Genomic DNA, 13,675 nt, shown 5'->3' with positions numbered 1-13,675 from the left:
GTGGGGTGTGGGAGGGGCAGGGTGGGAGGCTGGTAGTAATGTATGGATTATGTAGCTTTACAGGTAAGTAAACATATAAATAAATAAAACACATTTTGTTGTGTGCACTGCATCACCAAATGGAATGCAGCAGGCGCATCGAAATTCGTTTTATTTATTTATATGTTTACTTACCTGTAAAGCTCCATATTCCATAGATTGCTACCCCCCACCCTGCCCCTCCTCCTCCCCATGTCACCGCCTGGCAGATACTCCGACTACCAGCCCCGGCTGTCGAGCATTTTCCAACATAATTCACATTGTGATCGGTGGTTGTTGAAAGTTTACTTCGCTGGTGTTTACTACAAATATATGGATTATGTATGTAATGCAGATTGATTGGGAATCTGTGCCCTGGCATGCCCTGGACTAAAGTGTCGCCACATTCTGGCAGGATATTAATGATCATCTTTTTCATGCAATGTAAGCCTTATCTTTTGGAAACACACTCATGCTCTGGCTAGAGTTTATGTTTATACTGCATACAGACAGAGCCTTCAGCAGAATCCATCATGAGCATCTTCAAACGCTTTACATTTTAAAGACTAGAGAATTATGTACCATGATTATTTCATGCTTAAAGTAAATTGAAGTTAAAGCTCCAATCTAAGGGATGTGTTGGAATCACACAGGCAGCCTGTAGTTTTAAAAATTATGGACCTGATAAAGGTACCCTTACTCGACAACTGATTGGAATGGGAGGCCCAATGGCTTGACCTGTGTCTTTTTCCCAAAATTAATGGACTTCCAGTGATGTAGTGAGTTGGAACATGAGCATGCTTTTTTCTTTAACAAATACAATTAATTAAGGCCTATGCTCATTTCAGATGAGGCCTTTGGCACCACGGCATGCATTAAGTAAAATTTTAAACACCAGAGAAGATCTGCTTCCGGTAATTTATTTTACAGACGTCACTTTCATTTGGCTGGCAGTGGAGTATGATACTCAAGAATTGGGAGGTTACTGGTCACCTTTATACTACTAACAGATCTAAAAAAGAATTTACAGATCATCGCACACCTGATTTCCCTCATATTCTCGAGCTACAGAATCCAAAAAAGGGAAAAAGGTGGGAATTATGTTTTTGTTCGTGAAGATATTAATGCAGGTTTTGCTGCTCTGAACTCACAATTGAAATCACAGACCTCGCCCTTTGGTTTCACTTGGTTGAAACAAACCAAAACATTGACATCTTTCAAGTACATTTCTATAATGGAAACTCTAATGCTAACACCAAATGTCTTACCTGGGGCAGACGTGCTTCCAGAAACATTGGATTTAGCTGAGAAAGAAAAGAAAAGAAGAATCCGTAAGTGCTCAAGGTGGAACATGCATGCCACCCAGCAGTGAATTATGTGTAACTCTTACCTGTAGTTGATGCTGGGATGGCATCTGCAAGAAGAGAAAATGCAGAATTAGCACGCAAGGTGACAACCATAAAGAATCAAGATAAATTGGGTCATGTGGTGTGAACCTTTGACCTCAGGGGGCAGAGTTCTGGTCTTGCATCTGTTAGTGAATACAGTGTGTTTATAAGGGTGGTTAGTGAGGGGCCCACCATTATGGACGCCGGGGCTCCGCCATTTCTGAGTTTTGCAAAGCATGAATAGCTTCTGTGAGGCTGAGCAGATGTCAGCCTGTAAGACACTTGCCATATCAGGGTCAGACAGCCAGGGACTTCACACGTGCTACATGTGCAGGAACCTGATATGCTAAACCAAGCTTTTCTGGGCTGAAGATTTCACAGACATGAGGGCGTGACCTCATTAGTAATTCATTTTGTAGCAGAAAATGTATGTTTAATTAAGTTTAAATTTACCAGAGCTAACATAGGCTTGCATTTTTAAAAGGCTCCTTGTTTTTTGCCAAATTTCTTTGTGACATATGAACATTTCATTTCTAGCTGAAGCTGGAGTTCTAACTTATGAATATGATGGTTTGTTTTCTTTCTTTCCCGTGTGAAGAAATGTTTTGTTTTCTTTGTGATAATCATGGTATATTTTAAAGAATAGCTAATTCAGAAGACGCCTACCGGGCACAGACTTGCTGCTGTACCTCATCTAGATACAGATCATTTCAGTTTGAAGGACACAGAAAGACGTTTGAATTGTGGAAGGTCCTGAGATCCTAGCACGCATAAGATTGTAGCCTCTTGCTTTAACCTGCTAAGAACGTCTCATGAGAACTGTGTGTAGGTGTATCAAATGTTGTGTATTTTCACCTAGTGCAATAAAAATTGGACTGAGAGTGTGAATTGGACTAATTTGTAATGCATCTTGGAAGAGGACCGAGTGGTAGACCTCAAACTCTACTGTGAATCATCACTGTGCATACTAAGGAACATACTGCAGGCCCTACACACAAACTGTAGCTATATAAAGTAGGTATTGACTGCAGAGTCTGACCAATTGCATAACACAGTACCCTGTTCCTTTATGGCCATTTCCCTGTTAATGGAGGTGGTCTACTCAGACCCTAATCCCAAATGGCCATTAGCCAGGCACTGTGCCAAAACTTTAAAGATATTTGACACTCGCTGTGCATGCCCTTGAGCCATACAAAGTGGTGGTGAGCCAGAGGGTCTGGCTTCTGTCCCGGTCCCACACTTCACTGACCTCGGATGTCCAAGCCTGGCCATGCTCTGAATTAAGTTGTGCACAGAGAGGTGGGTTATAGAGCTATGGAGGTAGCAAGGCCTACTACCCAAGGAACATAGGTGGGTAACTAGCTGCGGCATAACATCTTCAGCCTTGTGCAGCTCTTTTCGTTGCAGGACCTAGCCTACAGCTAGTTCATGCACACAATCCACAAATATTCTTATTTTTTTAAAGTTTTGGTGCTTTTATATGCTTTTTACTTTTGAAGTTTAAAAAAATTATTTCTTTATTTTTTATTAAACTTTGGTTAAAATCTTTCTGACATTTTTTATACGGACCTTTACTGCCAAGGAGATTCATTTTTTTTCATCTCTTCCAAACAGATGATTTTATCACACTAGTTACGGAGCATGGAAAAAACTGGGGGCGCCAATCATTGTCCTCTTGGACTTGTTATTGCACATATTGTGGCAGGGCCTCTTATTATTCCTCCTCATCCCTCCACTATCCATGCATAGCCATCGAGGATTACTTCTTTGGATGCAATCCCAATGTTATCTCTCATTCACTTGTCCGGTACAAGTAAACGACTGGAAGCCTACACTGTAGCTCATGGTCAAAGAATGCATGTGACTCTACAGGCATTACCCTTCTTATAGCAAGTTGGGTGTGTGGAAAACTTCCACACCAAAATTCTCACTTTCTTATTTTATGAGCAGCAAGAGCCCTTGATATGGAAAGCACCATCACAAAATCATCGTCCTGCTGAGCAGGAGATTACCCTTCCTGTGCCATGGATGCTGCCTGGCTTGCTCCAAGGGGTCAGATGCTATGACACTGAAGAAATCAATTTGTATGGCTGTCTCTTTGAAAAGACCAAGGCAAAATTGTGTCCATCACTAGATACGTTCCTTCTCACTTGAGGCTATGGGTTTATTATGGGGTTATTTTGCATATAGAGTGCATTGTTTAACCAGTCAGAAGGGTCATTTCTCCTTTTTCAGTGGCATCATTGTTTCCACAGGCTGGTGGCCTTTTCAGTCTGGTTTAACCAATCAGATACCTCCCTTTTTTATGTCTTTGGATTTGCAGATCCTTGAAACTCTCATAGGCACAATTCTACGGTGCTGCCACATTCTCGCAAAATGTCCAAATATTAAGCCATTTTTGGTGCCAGCAGAGGCGTAGCTAGAGCTTCTGGTATCCAGGGCTATCTCTCAGATTGCCGCCCATGGCCAGTAGCGGGCGGGCTTGGAAAAAAGGACGGCAAGCAGCGGGGTGGATTGCCATGGTTTAAGTTACGACACCACTCTCTACTCCACTGCAGCTGAAATCAAAGGTCGGAGCAGAGTTTGCTGTGTGCGTCCACCCACCATTTTCACAGGGTGAACGCCGTCCACCCTGCAAAGAAGTTGGGCCACACAGAAATATGCTGAACTTGTCCAGGTGTCGTTTTCAGACTCCTGGAAAAATTACACTAAATTTGAGATCCTCTACTGACTTCTTGTGAGGCATAAAAGACCCTAATGATTATACACCGTTCTATCTACTCTCTCTCCTCTTTGCATCAGGGATACTCTTTAATAATACAGCCCTATACTTTGCACACTACAAATACACATTTGCTGAATCTCCTCATGAATAAAATAGCTTCCTTTTGGGAGAGGGCCTTTTAATTTGCATTGGCTATAGAATGACCTTCCTCTATTGTGCATAAAAAACCTTAACCTTAAGCCTCGTGTATGTAATCTGTATTTTGTCTTTTTGATCTATAATTCTCTATGATTTTCCTTGTTTTTATTACACAGTTTTTTCCAATGATGTCGTTCTATAGTGCCAAGAATCCAAAGTGTACATGCTTGTATTATTAAACCATAGCATAAAATCAAATTTGAACTGAGCTCTCAGAGAGCTATCAGCAGCTATTTGCTCTCCCAATTCTCAGCTCACAGTTTTAGACTGTGCACAAAGAAAACTGTGAACAGTTCATAGCTCATTGAGTGCTCAGTTCACATTCGTAATATGCGTGTTGAAAGAGCTATGGGCTGTTCTCAGCTTTCCTAGTGCTCAGACTGTGAACTGAGAAGTAGGTGAGCTGTGATCTTCCTCACTTCTGAGGCCTAGAGCATATGGTAGACAGCAAAGTGTTCCAGATACCCAATCCTCTTCATTGTCACTGCCTCTCACCCCTGACTAAGAATGAGGAGAAAATTCCCTCCAACCTCCTGTTTGGCAAAGCGTTGGAAGTTGAACAAGCTGCCCATCATTCACTTTGACAATATGGGGTGGCTAGTACATACTCTTATACCTTTGCAAGGTGGGAGCACCCTTAGCTACGCCACTGTGCTGCAATTCCTGCGGCCACATGCATCAACCTATTTAGGAAGTGCAAACTGTGCGAATCAGTAAATTCGGCCGTTTGCGATTCCTAAATAGGTTTTTGGGATGCATCAAACATTTTTGGAAAAATCTCTATTTTTAGCGAATTCCAAAAATGCGATTGCTTTTAAGGAATCGCAAATTTGCGATTCCTGAAAAGCAATGCATGATTACTTTTAAAATTGCGAATTCGCAATTAGGGGGTGCAAATTACCACGAGGGTGAACCTCGTGGTAATTTGCGAAAGTGTATTAAAATGCTCAAAATTGCATTTTAAAACACTGTCATGTTAGACCCCCCCCCCCTGCACCCATGGAATGCATTAACAGTTTGCGAATCGCTAATTGAAATTCGCAAAATGTCAATGCCTTCCCATTGATTCCTTTGGGCCTTTTGGCCCATAGGAATCAATGGGAATTGCGAAATCGCAAATTAGAATTCGCATAATATTTGCGATTTGGTAAAAATTGCAATTTTTACCGAATCGCTAATATTATGCGATTTCAATCATGCATCCCATTTTGCGATTCCTTATTTGCGATTCCCTAAAAATCGCAAATAAGGAATCGCATAACTGGACTTTGATGCATATGGCCGCTACTGTTTTTTTTTAGTAGTAACTTACACTATTGTAACACGAATAAACTTCAAAATCACACTTGTTACACACATTTTTCACTCAGGCCGGCCAGGTTACCTAAAAGAAAAATACGACCTACCTTTGAGGGACAGTGTAGATAGAGGCTGAACTTGGAAATCAATGCTTCAAAAAATTGAAAACCATTATTCAGCCTTTCTCATTTTTCTCTCCTAAACTCTGGAACTAAAGCTAGGAAAAAGTAAGATCAATTCCTAACTTCTTAACGTTTGGCGAAAAGCTCAAAACTGCCATGTTCAAAACTCATGGAGCTCTCAGTATGGCACTATCCTCTTAGAAATTAAAATATTGGAAGTTTATGCCTTCCCTATATGTATAGCATATTGGCAAAATAAGTTCAATGCCTCTAATTAATTCAGGCAATGGTTCCATAAAAAGATGTGAAACAAATACCACAGATTGTTTTTAGCATTTCAATTCTAAGCTATATAATAGATTAACCTTGTTCATGGACCTCTTCCAAGGTGGCGTTTTCTTCCTGCTGTGCCACTGCTTCCTCTGCAGTAAGCTGTATGCCTTCCACTGGAGCTTTAGCTTCGTTAGTGCTCTTCGACCTCACCAGACTTTGAAATCGCGGTTTCTGCTTTGTTTTCTAGGAGAGCGGTCTGTGGAAAGGGGGCCTGGGCCAGGGGCAGACTGTTCTACACAGCGCGGACATGCTGGTGTCAGTTCTAGAGCAGCTCTTGCAAAATGTCACAACCAAGGCCAGCCGCCAGCGAGCTTCTGCCAGCTTAAATGGTGGATTCTCATTCCCCCATGTAGAAGTGTCTTAACGTGCTGCCAATGATACTGATGTTCCGTGCATTGTCCAGCACAAGACTCCTCCTCTTCAAGAGAGCGCACGTGGTGGTGTGCGCAACACTGTATTCATGCTGCAGCGCGGGGCTGGCCAAAAATGAACCCCAGGGCCGTCATTGGTAGCGCTTTATGCTCTCTACAAAGATTGATGGCCCTGGGACCCATATGCACAGTACGTCGTTCGGTGCGGAGCCCTACCACCACTAAGTTAGGTGGTGCAGCATTTGCTTGCAAGCAGGTGCGCTTGCACTTTACAGTAACACGTGTGGTGTACTATACTGGCTGCTCAGCAGGCCACCAGTGCCATGCAGCTACTGCTGGCCACCCCAAAATAGTGCCGCCTGGGGCGGACCGCCCCCCCTTAGCTACACCACTGGGTGCCAGTAAGAGATACTATAACTCGTGGACATTCTCTGGGGGAAATGTGGAGGATTTGTGAATCCCTGTAGACAATAAGGAAGATTTCATTAAGTTTCTGTGACTGCTATATTCCACTGTCAAATAGTTCTTGTACATATATTACAAATCACTACACACTTGCTATGGGAGTGCCACAGCAGAGACCACCAGCTGGTTATCTCCCTCTGCTTTAGGGATTGCCAACTTTAACTATTTCTTCTGGGCAGAATGACCAGCACAGGCCAAATCCAGAGGACGCTGCACAGGATACCAGTTAGATTAGACCAAAGAGATCAGGTGTCCACCCAAGTCTATCATGTGGCAATTCTCTACCACCCATGCTGGAGACAAAAAGTTATCTTCAAAATATGTCACATGTTACTTGATAAACAACTCAGCCCAGGAAAATATGGGAAATAATCATTGGAACATCACTGATGGACAAGCATGTTAATGTTTGGGATTAAAGGCAATTTAATTTAACCAAAAAGAAGAGGTTACATTTACATCTGCCAACTCATTACAGCAAACCTTCCATTCTGGCAACACACCGCAAAAGGAGATCCTGCAGCAGACGAAGGTTGAAGGTGACCCATGCTTCACCCTTATTGGCTTGCACTGCCTTGGCTGCATGACGGTGATCTTCATAGGAGAACAGAGTGCAAGAGCACAAAGAAATGAAGCCCTGTTACACCACACAAATGCAAATGTATATATATTTTGTATCCATGTTGCAATTCCACTGTTGTTGTAGTATTTTGTTGTTTAACCCAAAAAAATTAAAAGTACAAAAAACTAAATATAGTTCTTCTTGAAACCAACTTTTATAGCAAAAAGTAAAGATTGGAAGGGTCATGGAGGTGGTCTGACCACCATCTGCTGCTGCGGTACGACCAACGCATTACAATGCGTGGGGTCGGAGGCAGCAGGGGAGGGGACAGTCAGATGCTTTCTGATGGGCTTGAGGAGCCTGCCAGACCATTGGAGGGTCAGTAATCCCTACAGTAGGGGCCGTGCCTTCTCAGGCACCGGTGTGGGGATTACAATGTCCCTTTCCGCCTGTTCTTTCATGGTGGTCTCCCGCCATAAAAAGGCTGGCAGAAAGTGATTTAGGGGGCTCCTAGTGGGCCCCCCTTTGCCCCGGGCCCTCTGCTATTGGGCCTGGGGGCACCTCTGGTGATCCCCTACATATCCCTGCACCTCGTTACAGGGATGTTTTTAAGGTGCATATTTTCTATTGTGGCTTGTGTTGCAGCCCGCAGCACAAGCCACAATAAAAAGTATACACTTTGCAACAGCTGTAAAGGCTGTCTCAATGTAATGAGAGTAGCAGGACCACCAACTCCTTGTCAGGCGGTCCCTCTTCAGCTGCTGTCTGACTGGTATCGTAATGATGCCTTAGGTTTTAAAAGTCATTGAGCATGAATGAAAGTTAGGACAGCGGGATGAGCCAAAGAGCCATGGGCATCCAACGCCCACAGAACATGACCTCTGGCCTTGTGCAGCGGGGCAAGGGCAGGCCCTGGTCTCCAGTTAGGCCTAGCACCCCATCGACCTCATATCTCCCACCCCAGCAGTGCACACCTTTTGACCATTCACAGAGGGGCTGGGACACAGGACTTGATATTAAGCAAAGCCCTGTGTCCACCCTCAATGGATGTCCAACCCCGGCTGCCATGCCAATCCAAATAAATGTGCACAAATCATTTTTTTTATTTGAATCAGGTTTACCAATAAACATATTTTTACTTTCACGGGAAAAGGGCGTGTGCCCGAAACGCGTCGGTGTGACAGACTGATTGTGGAGTTTGTCTAATAAATGAGTTATCTACAATTCCTGAGTGCGGCGCTTGATTTTGCGAAAAAAGATTACCCGTCCTGTGGTTGGTCCACCGCACGCACCCGCTGCCGAGCGCTCCAGCTCTAACCGCCATTGCTTCATATATATATATATATATATGTTCGCCTTTCCTCTGAAGAAGAAGGCGGGAGCCTTCGAAACGCGTCAGGAACAAAACGGCAAACTAGGTTTTAATTGACATTTTCCTGAGCCTCTTTGTTATTCAAGCACGCTGTGGCAATAAAGGCGTTTGCAATAATCTCCCCGAGAGTTTGGTAGTGTTTTGGCACGCGAGCGCACATATCCTGAATGGAACCATCACCATTCTGACCACACCCGCCAGAAGAGTGCAGCAGCGCCTTGATGGAATCGAGCGTAGCAGTAACCCTGCATGAAACGCTGAGCACCGCCACGCAGCCTCACGGAAGGAGCCGGCAAGGGCAAGCATCCAGCCTGCTAGAGATACGGATATTCATCCGTCCCCTACTCCCCTACCGTGACGTCGCCTGGCAGGTGAGGGGAGACTGTCCAAGCGCCTTTGACCACAGGAGGGGCGCCTTGAAAATACAGGACTTCCAGTCCCAACAGGCACTGGGACATTGGGACTGCCCATCTAGGGGCGTGCCATTGCTATATGGAGGGCTGGAACCTGCACTCCCGTGATGTGTTCGCCTTTCCTCTGAAGAAGAAGGTGGGAGCCTTCAAAACGCGTCAGGAACAAAACGGCGAACTGGGTTTTGATTGACATTTTCCTGAGCCTCTTTGTTATTCAAGCACGCTGTGGCAATAAAGGCGTTTGCAATAATCTCCCCGAGAGTTTGGTAGTGTTTTGGCACGCGAGCGCACATATCTTGAATGGAACCATCACCATTCTGACCACACCCACCAGAAGAGTGCAGCAGCGCCTTGATGGAATCGAGCGTAGCGGTAACCCTGCATGAAACGCTGGGCACTGCCACGCAGCCTCACGGAAGGAGCCGGCAAGGGCAAGCATCCAGCCTGCTAGAGATACGGATATTCATCCGTCCCCTACTCCACTACCGTGAAGTCGCCTGGCAGGCGAGGGGAGACTGTCCAAGCGCCTTTGACCACAGGAGGGGCGCCTTGAAAATACAGGACTTCCAGTCCCAACAGGCACTGGGACATTTGGACTGCCCATCTAGGGGCGTGCCAGTGCTATATGGAGGGCTGGAACCTGCACTCCCGTGATGTGTTCGCCTTTCCTCTGAAGAAGAAGGCGGGAGCCTTCGAAACGCGTCAGGAACAAAACGGCGAACTGGGTTTTGATTGACATTTTTCTGAGCCTCTTTGTTATTCAAGCACGCTGTGGCAATAAAGGCGTTTGAAATAATCTCCCCGAGAGTTTGATAGTGCTTTGGCACGCGAGCGCATATATCCTGAATGGAACCATCACCATTCTGACCACACCCGCCAGAAGAGTGCAGCAGCGCCTTGATGGAATCGAGCGTAGCGGTAACCCTGTATGAAACGCTGAGCACCGCCACGCAGCCTCACGGAAGGAGCCGGCAAGGGCAAGCATCCAGCCTGCTAGAGATACGGATATTCATCCGTCCCCTACTCCACTACCGTGACGTCGCCTGGCAGGCGAGGGGAGACTGTCCAAGCGCCTTTGACCACAGGAGGGGCGCCTTGAAAATACAGGACTTCCAGTCCCAACAGGCACTGGGAAATTTGGACTGCCCATCTAGGGGCGTGCCATTGCTATATGGAGGGCTGGAACCTGCACTCCCGTGATGTGTTCGCCTTTCCTCTGAAGAAGAAGGCGGGAGCCTTCGAAACGCGCCAGGAACAAAACGGCGAACTGGGTTTTGATTGACATTTTCCTGAGCCTCTTTGTTATTCAAGCACGCTGTGGCAATAAAGGCGTTTGCAATAATCTCCCCGAGAGTTTGGTAGTGTTTTGGCACGCGAGCGCACATATCCTGAATGGAACCATCACCATTCTGACCACACCCGCCAGAAGAGTGCAGCAGCGCCTTGATGGAATCGAGCGTAGCGGTAACCCTGCATGAAACGCTGAGCACCGCCACGCAGCCTCAAGGAAGGAGCCGGCAAGGGCAAGCATCCAGCCTGCTAGAGATACGGATATTCATCCGTCCCCTACTCCACTACCGTGACCTCGCCTGGCAGGCGAGGCGAGACTGTCCAAGCGCCTTTGACCACAGGAGGGGAGCCTTGAAAATACAGGACTTCCAGTCCCAACAGGCACTGGGACATTTGGACTGCCCATCTAGGGGCGTGCCATTGCTATATGGAGGGCTGGAACCTGCACTCCCGTGATGTGTTCGCCTTTCCTCTGAAGAAGAAGGCGGGAGCCTTCGAAACGCGTCAGGAACAAAACGGCGAACTGGGTTTTGATTGACATTTTCCTGAGCCTCTTTGTTATTCAAGCACGCTGTGGCAATAAAGGCGTTTGCAATAATCTCCCCGAGAGTTTGCTAGTGTTTTGGCACGCGAGCGCACATATCCTGAATGGAACCATCACCATTCTGACCACACCCGCCAGAATAGTGCAGCAGCGCCTTGATGGAATCGAGCGTAGCGGTAACCCTGCATGAAACGCTGAGCACCGCCACGTAGCCTCACGGTAGGAGCCGGCAAGGGCAAGCATCCAGCCTGCTAGAGATACGGATATTCATCCGTCCCCTACTCCACTACCGTGACGTCGCCTGGCAGGCGAGGGGAGACTGTCCAAGCGCCTTTGACCACAGGAGGGGCGCCTTAAAATACAGGTCTTCCAGTCCCAACAGGCACTGGGACATTTGGACTGCCCATCTAGGGGCGTGCCATTGCTATATGGAGGGCTGGAACCTGCACTCCCGTGATGTGTTCGCCTTTCCTCTGAAGAAGAAGGCGGGAGCCTTCGAAACGCGTCAGGAACAAAACGGCGAACTGGGTTTTGATTGACATTTTCCTGAGCCTCTTTGTTATTCAAGCACGCTGTGGCAATAAAGGCGTTTGCAATATTCTCCCCGAGAGTTTGGTAGTGTTTTGGCACGCGAGCGCACATATCCTGAATGGAACCATCACCATTCTGACCACACCCGCCAGAAGAGTGCAGCAGCGCCTTGATGGAATCGAGCATAGCGGTAACCCTGCATGAAAAGCTGAGCACCGCCACGCAGCCTCACGGAAGGAGCCGTCAAGGGCAAGCATCCAGCCTGCTAGAGATACGGATATTCATCCGTCCCCTACTCCACTACCGTGACGTCGCCTGGCAGGCGAGGGGAGACTGTCTAAGCGCCTTTGACCACAGGAGGGGCGCCTTGAAAATACAGGACTTCCAGTCCCAACAGGCACTGGGACATTTGGACTGCCCATCTAGGGGCGTGCCATTGCTATATGGAGGGCTGGAACCTGCACTCCCGTGATGTGTTCGCCTTTCCTCTGAAGAAGAAGGCGGGAGCCTTCGAAACTCGTCAGGAACAAAACGGCGAACTGGGTTTTGATTGACATTTTCCTGAGCCTCTTTGTTATTCAAGCACGCTGTGGCAATAAAGGCGTTTGCAATAATCTCCCCGAGAGTTTGGTAGTGTTTTGGCACGCGAGCGCACATATCCTGAATGGAATCATCACCATTCTGACCACACCCGCCAGAAGAGTGCAGCAGCGCCTTGATGGAATCGAGCGTAGCGGTAACCCTGCATGAAACGCTGAGCACCTCCACGCAGCCTCACGGAAGGAGCCGGCAAGGGCAAGCATCCAGCCTGCTAGAGATACGGATATTCATCCGTCCCCTACTCCACTACCGTGACGACGCCTGGCAGGCGAGGGGAGACTGTCCAAGCGCCTTTGACCACAGGAGGGGCGCCTTGAAAATACAGGACTTTCAGTCCCAACAGACACTGGGACATTTGGACTGCCCATCTAGGGGCGTGCCATTGCTATATGGAGGGCTGGAACCTGCACTCCCGTGATGTGTTCGCCTTTCCTCTGAAGAAGAAGGCGGGAGCCTTCGAAACGCGTCAGGAACAAAACGGCGAACTGGGTTTTGATTGACATTTTCCTGAGCCTCTTTGTTATTCAAGCACGCTGTGGCAATAAAGGCGTTTGCAATAATCTCCCCGAGAGTTTGGTAGTGTTTTGGCACGCGAGCGCTCATATCCTGAATGGAATCATCACCATTCTGACCACACCCGCCAGAAGAGTGCAGCAGCGCCTTGATGGAATCGAGCGTAGCGGTAACCCTGCATGAAACGCTGAGCACCGCCACGCAGCCTCACGGAAGGAGCCGGCAAGGGCAAGCATCCAGCCTGCTAGAGATACGGATATTCATCCGTCCCCTACTCCACTACCGTGACGTCGCCTGGCAGGCGAGGGGAGACTGTCCAAGCGCCTTTGACCACAGGAGGGGCGCCTTAAAATACAGGTCTTCCAGTCCCAACAGGCACTGGGACATTTGGACTGCCCATCTAGGGGCGTGCCATTGCTATATGGAGGGCTGGAACCTGCACTCCCGTGATGTGTTCGCCTTTCCTCTGAAGAAGAAGGCGGGAGCCTTCGAAACGCGTCAGGAACAAAACGGCGAACTGGGTTTTGATTGACATTTTCCTGAGCCTCTTTGTTATTCAAGCACGCTGTGGCAATAAAGGCGTTTGCAATATTCTCCCCGAGAGTTTGGTAGTGTTTTGGCACGCGAGCGCACATATCCTGAATGGAACCATCACCATTCTGACCACACCCGCCAGAAGAGTGCAGCAGCGCCTTGATGGAATCGAGCATAGCGGTAACCCTGCATGAAAAGCTGAGCACCGCCACGCAGCCTCACGGAAGGAGCCGTCAAGGGCAAGCATCCAGCCTGCTAGAGATACGGATATTCATCCGTCCCCTACTCCACTACCGTGACGTCGCCTGGCAGGCGAGGGGAGACTGTCTAAGCGCCTTTGACCACAGGAGGGGCGCCTTGAAAATACAGGACTTCCAGTCCCAACAGGCACTGGGAC

The 13,675-nt window shown here is 47.4% G+C and overlaps 1 protein-coding gene across 1 annotated transcript in view; it reads right to left on the bottom strand.

Annotated features, from left to right (window-relative positions):
* Nucleotides 1-1,042: 1,042 nt before the first annotated feature.
* LOC147712228 (scavenger receptor cysteine-rich domain-containing protein DMBT1-like) overlaps nt 1,043-13,675 on the bottom strand; it is a 105,634-nt gene continuing 93,001 nt past the window's right edge. The window contains exons 8-10 of the mRNA XM_086919603.1: nt 1,409-1,432; nt 1,170-1,322; nt 1,043-1,083 (exon numbers count right to left, since the gene is read on the bottom strand). Coding sequence (XP_086775729.1) covers nt 1,043-1,083; nt 1,170-1,322; nt 1,409-1,432 — 218 coding nt within the window. The remainder of the gene's footprint in view (nt 1,084-1,169; nt 1,323-1,408; nt 1,433-13,675) is intronic.

Source organism: Lissotriton vulgaris, chromosome 5 (genome assembly GCF_964263255.1).
Source record: "Lissotriton vulgaris chromosome 5, aLisVul1.2, whole genome shotgun sequence".
Classification (NCBI taxonomy): domain Eukaryota; kingdom Metazoa; phylum Chordata; class Amphibia; order Caudata; family Salamandridae; genus Lissotriton; species Lissotriton vulgaris.
Note: the sequence above shows the minus strand (reverse complement) of the source record. Positions and strands in the feature narration are given on the sequence as shown.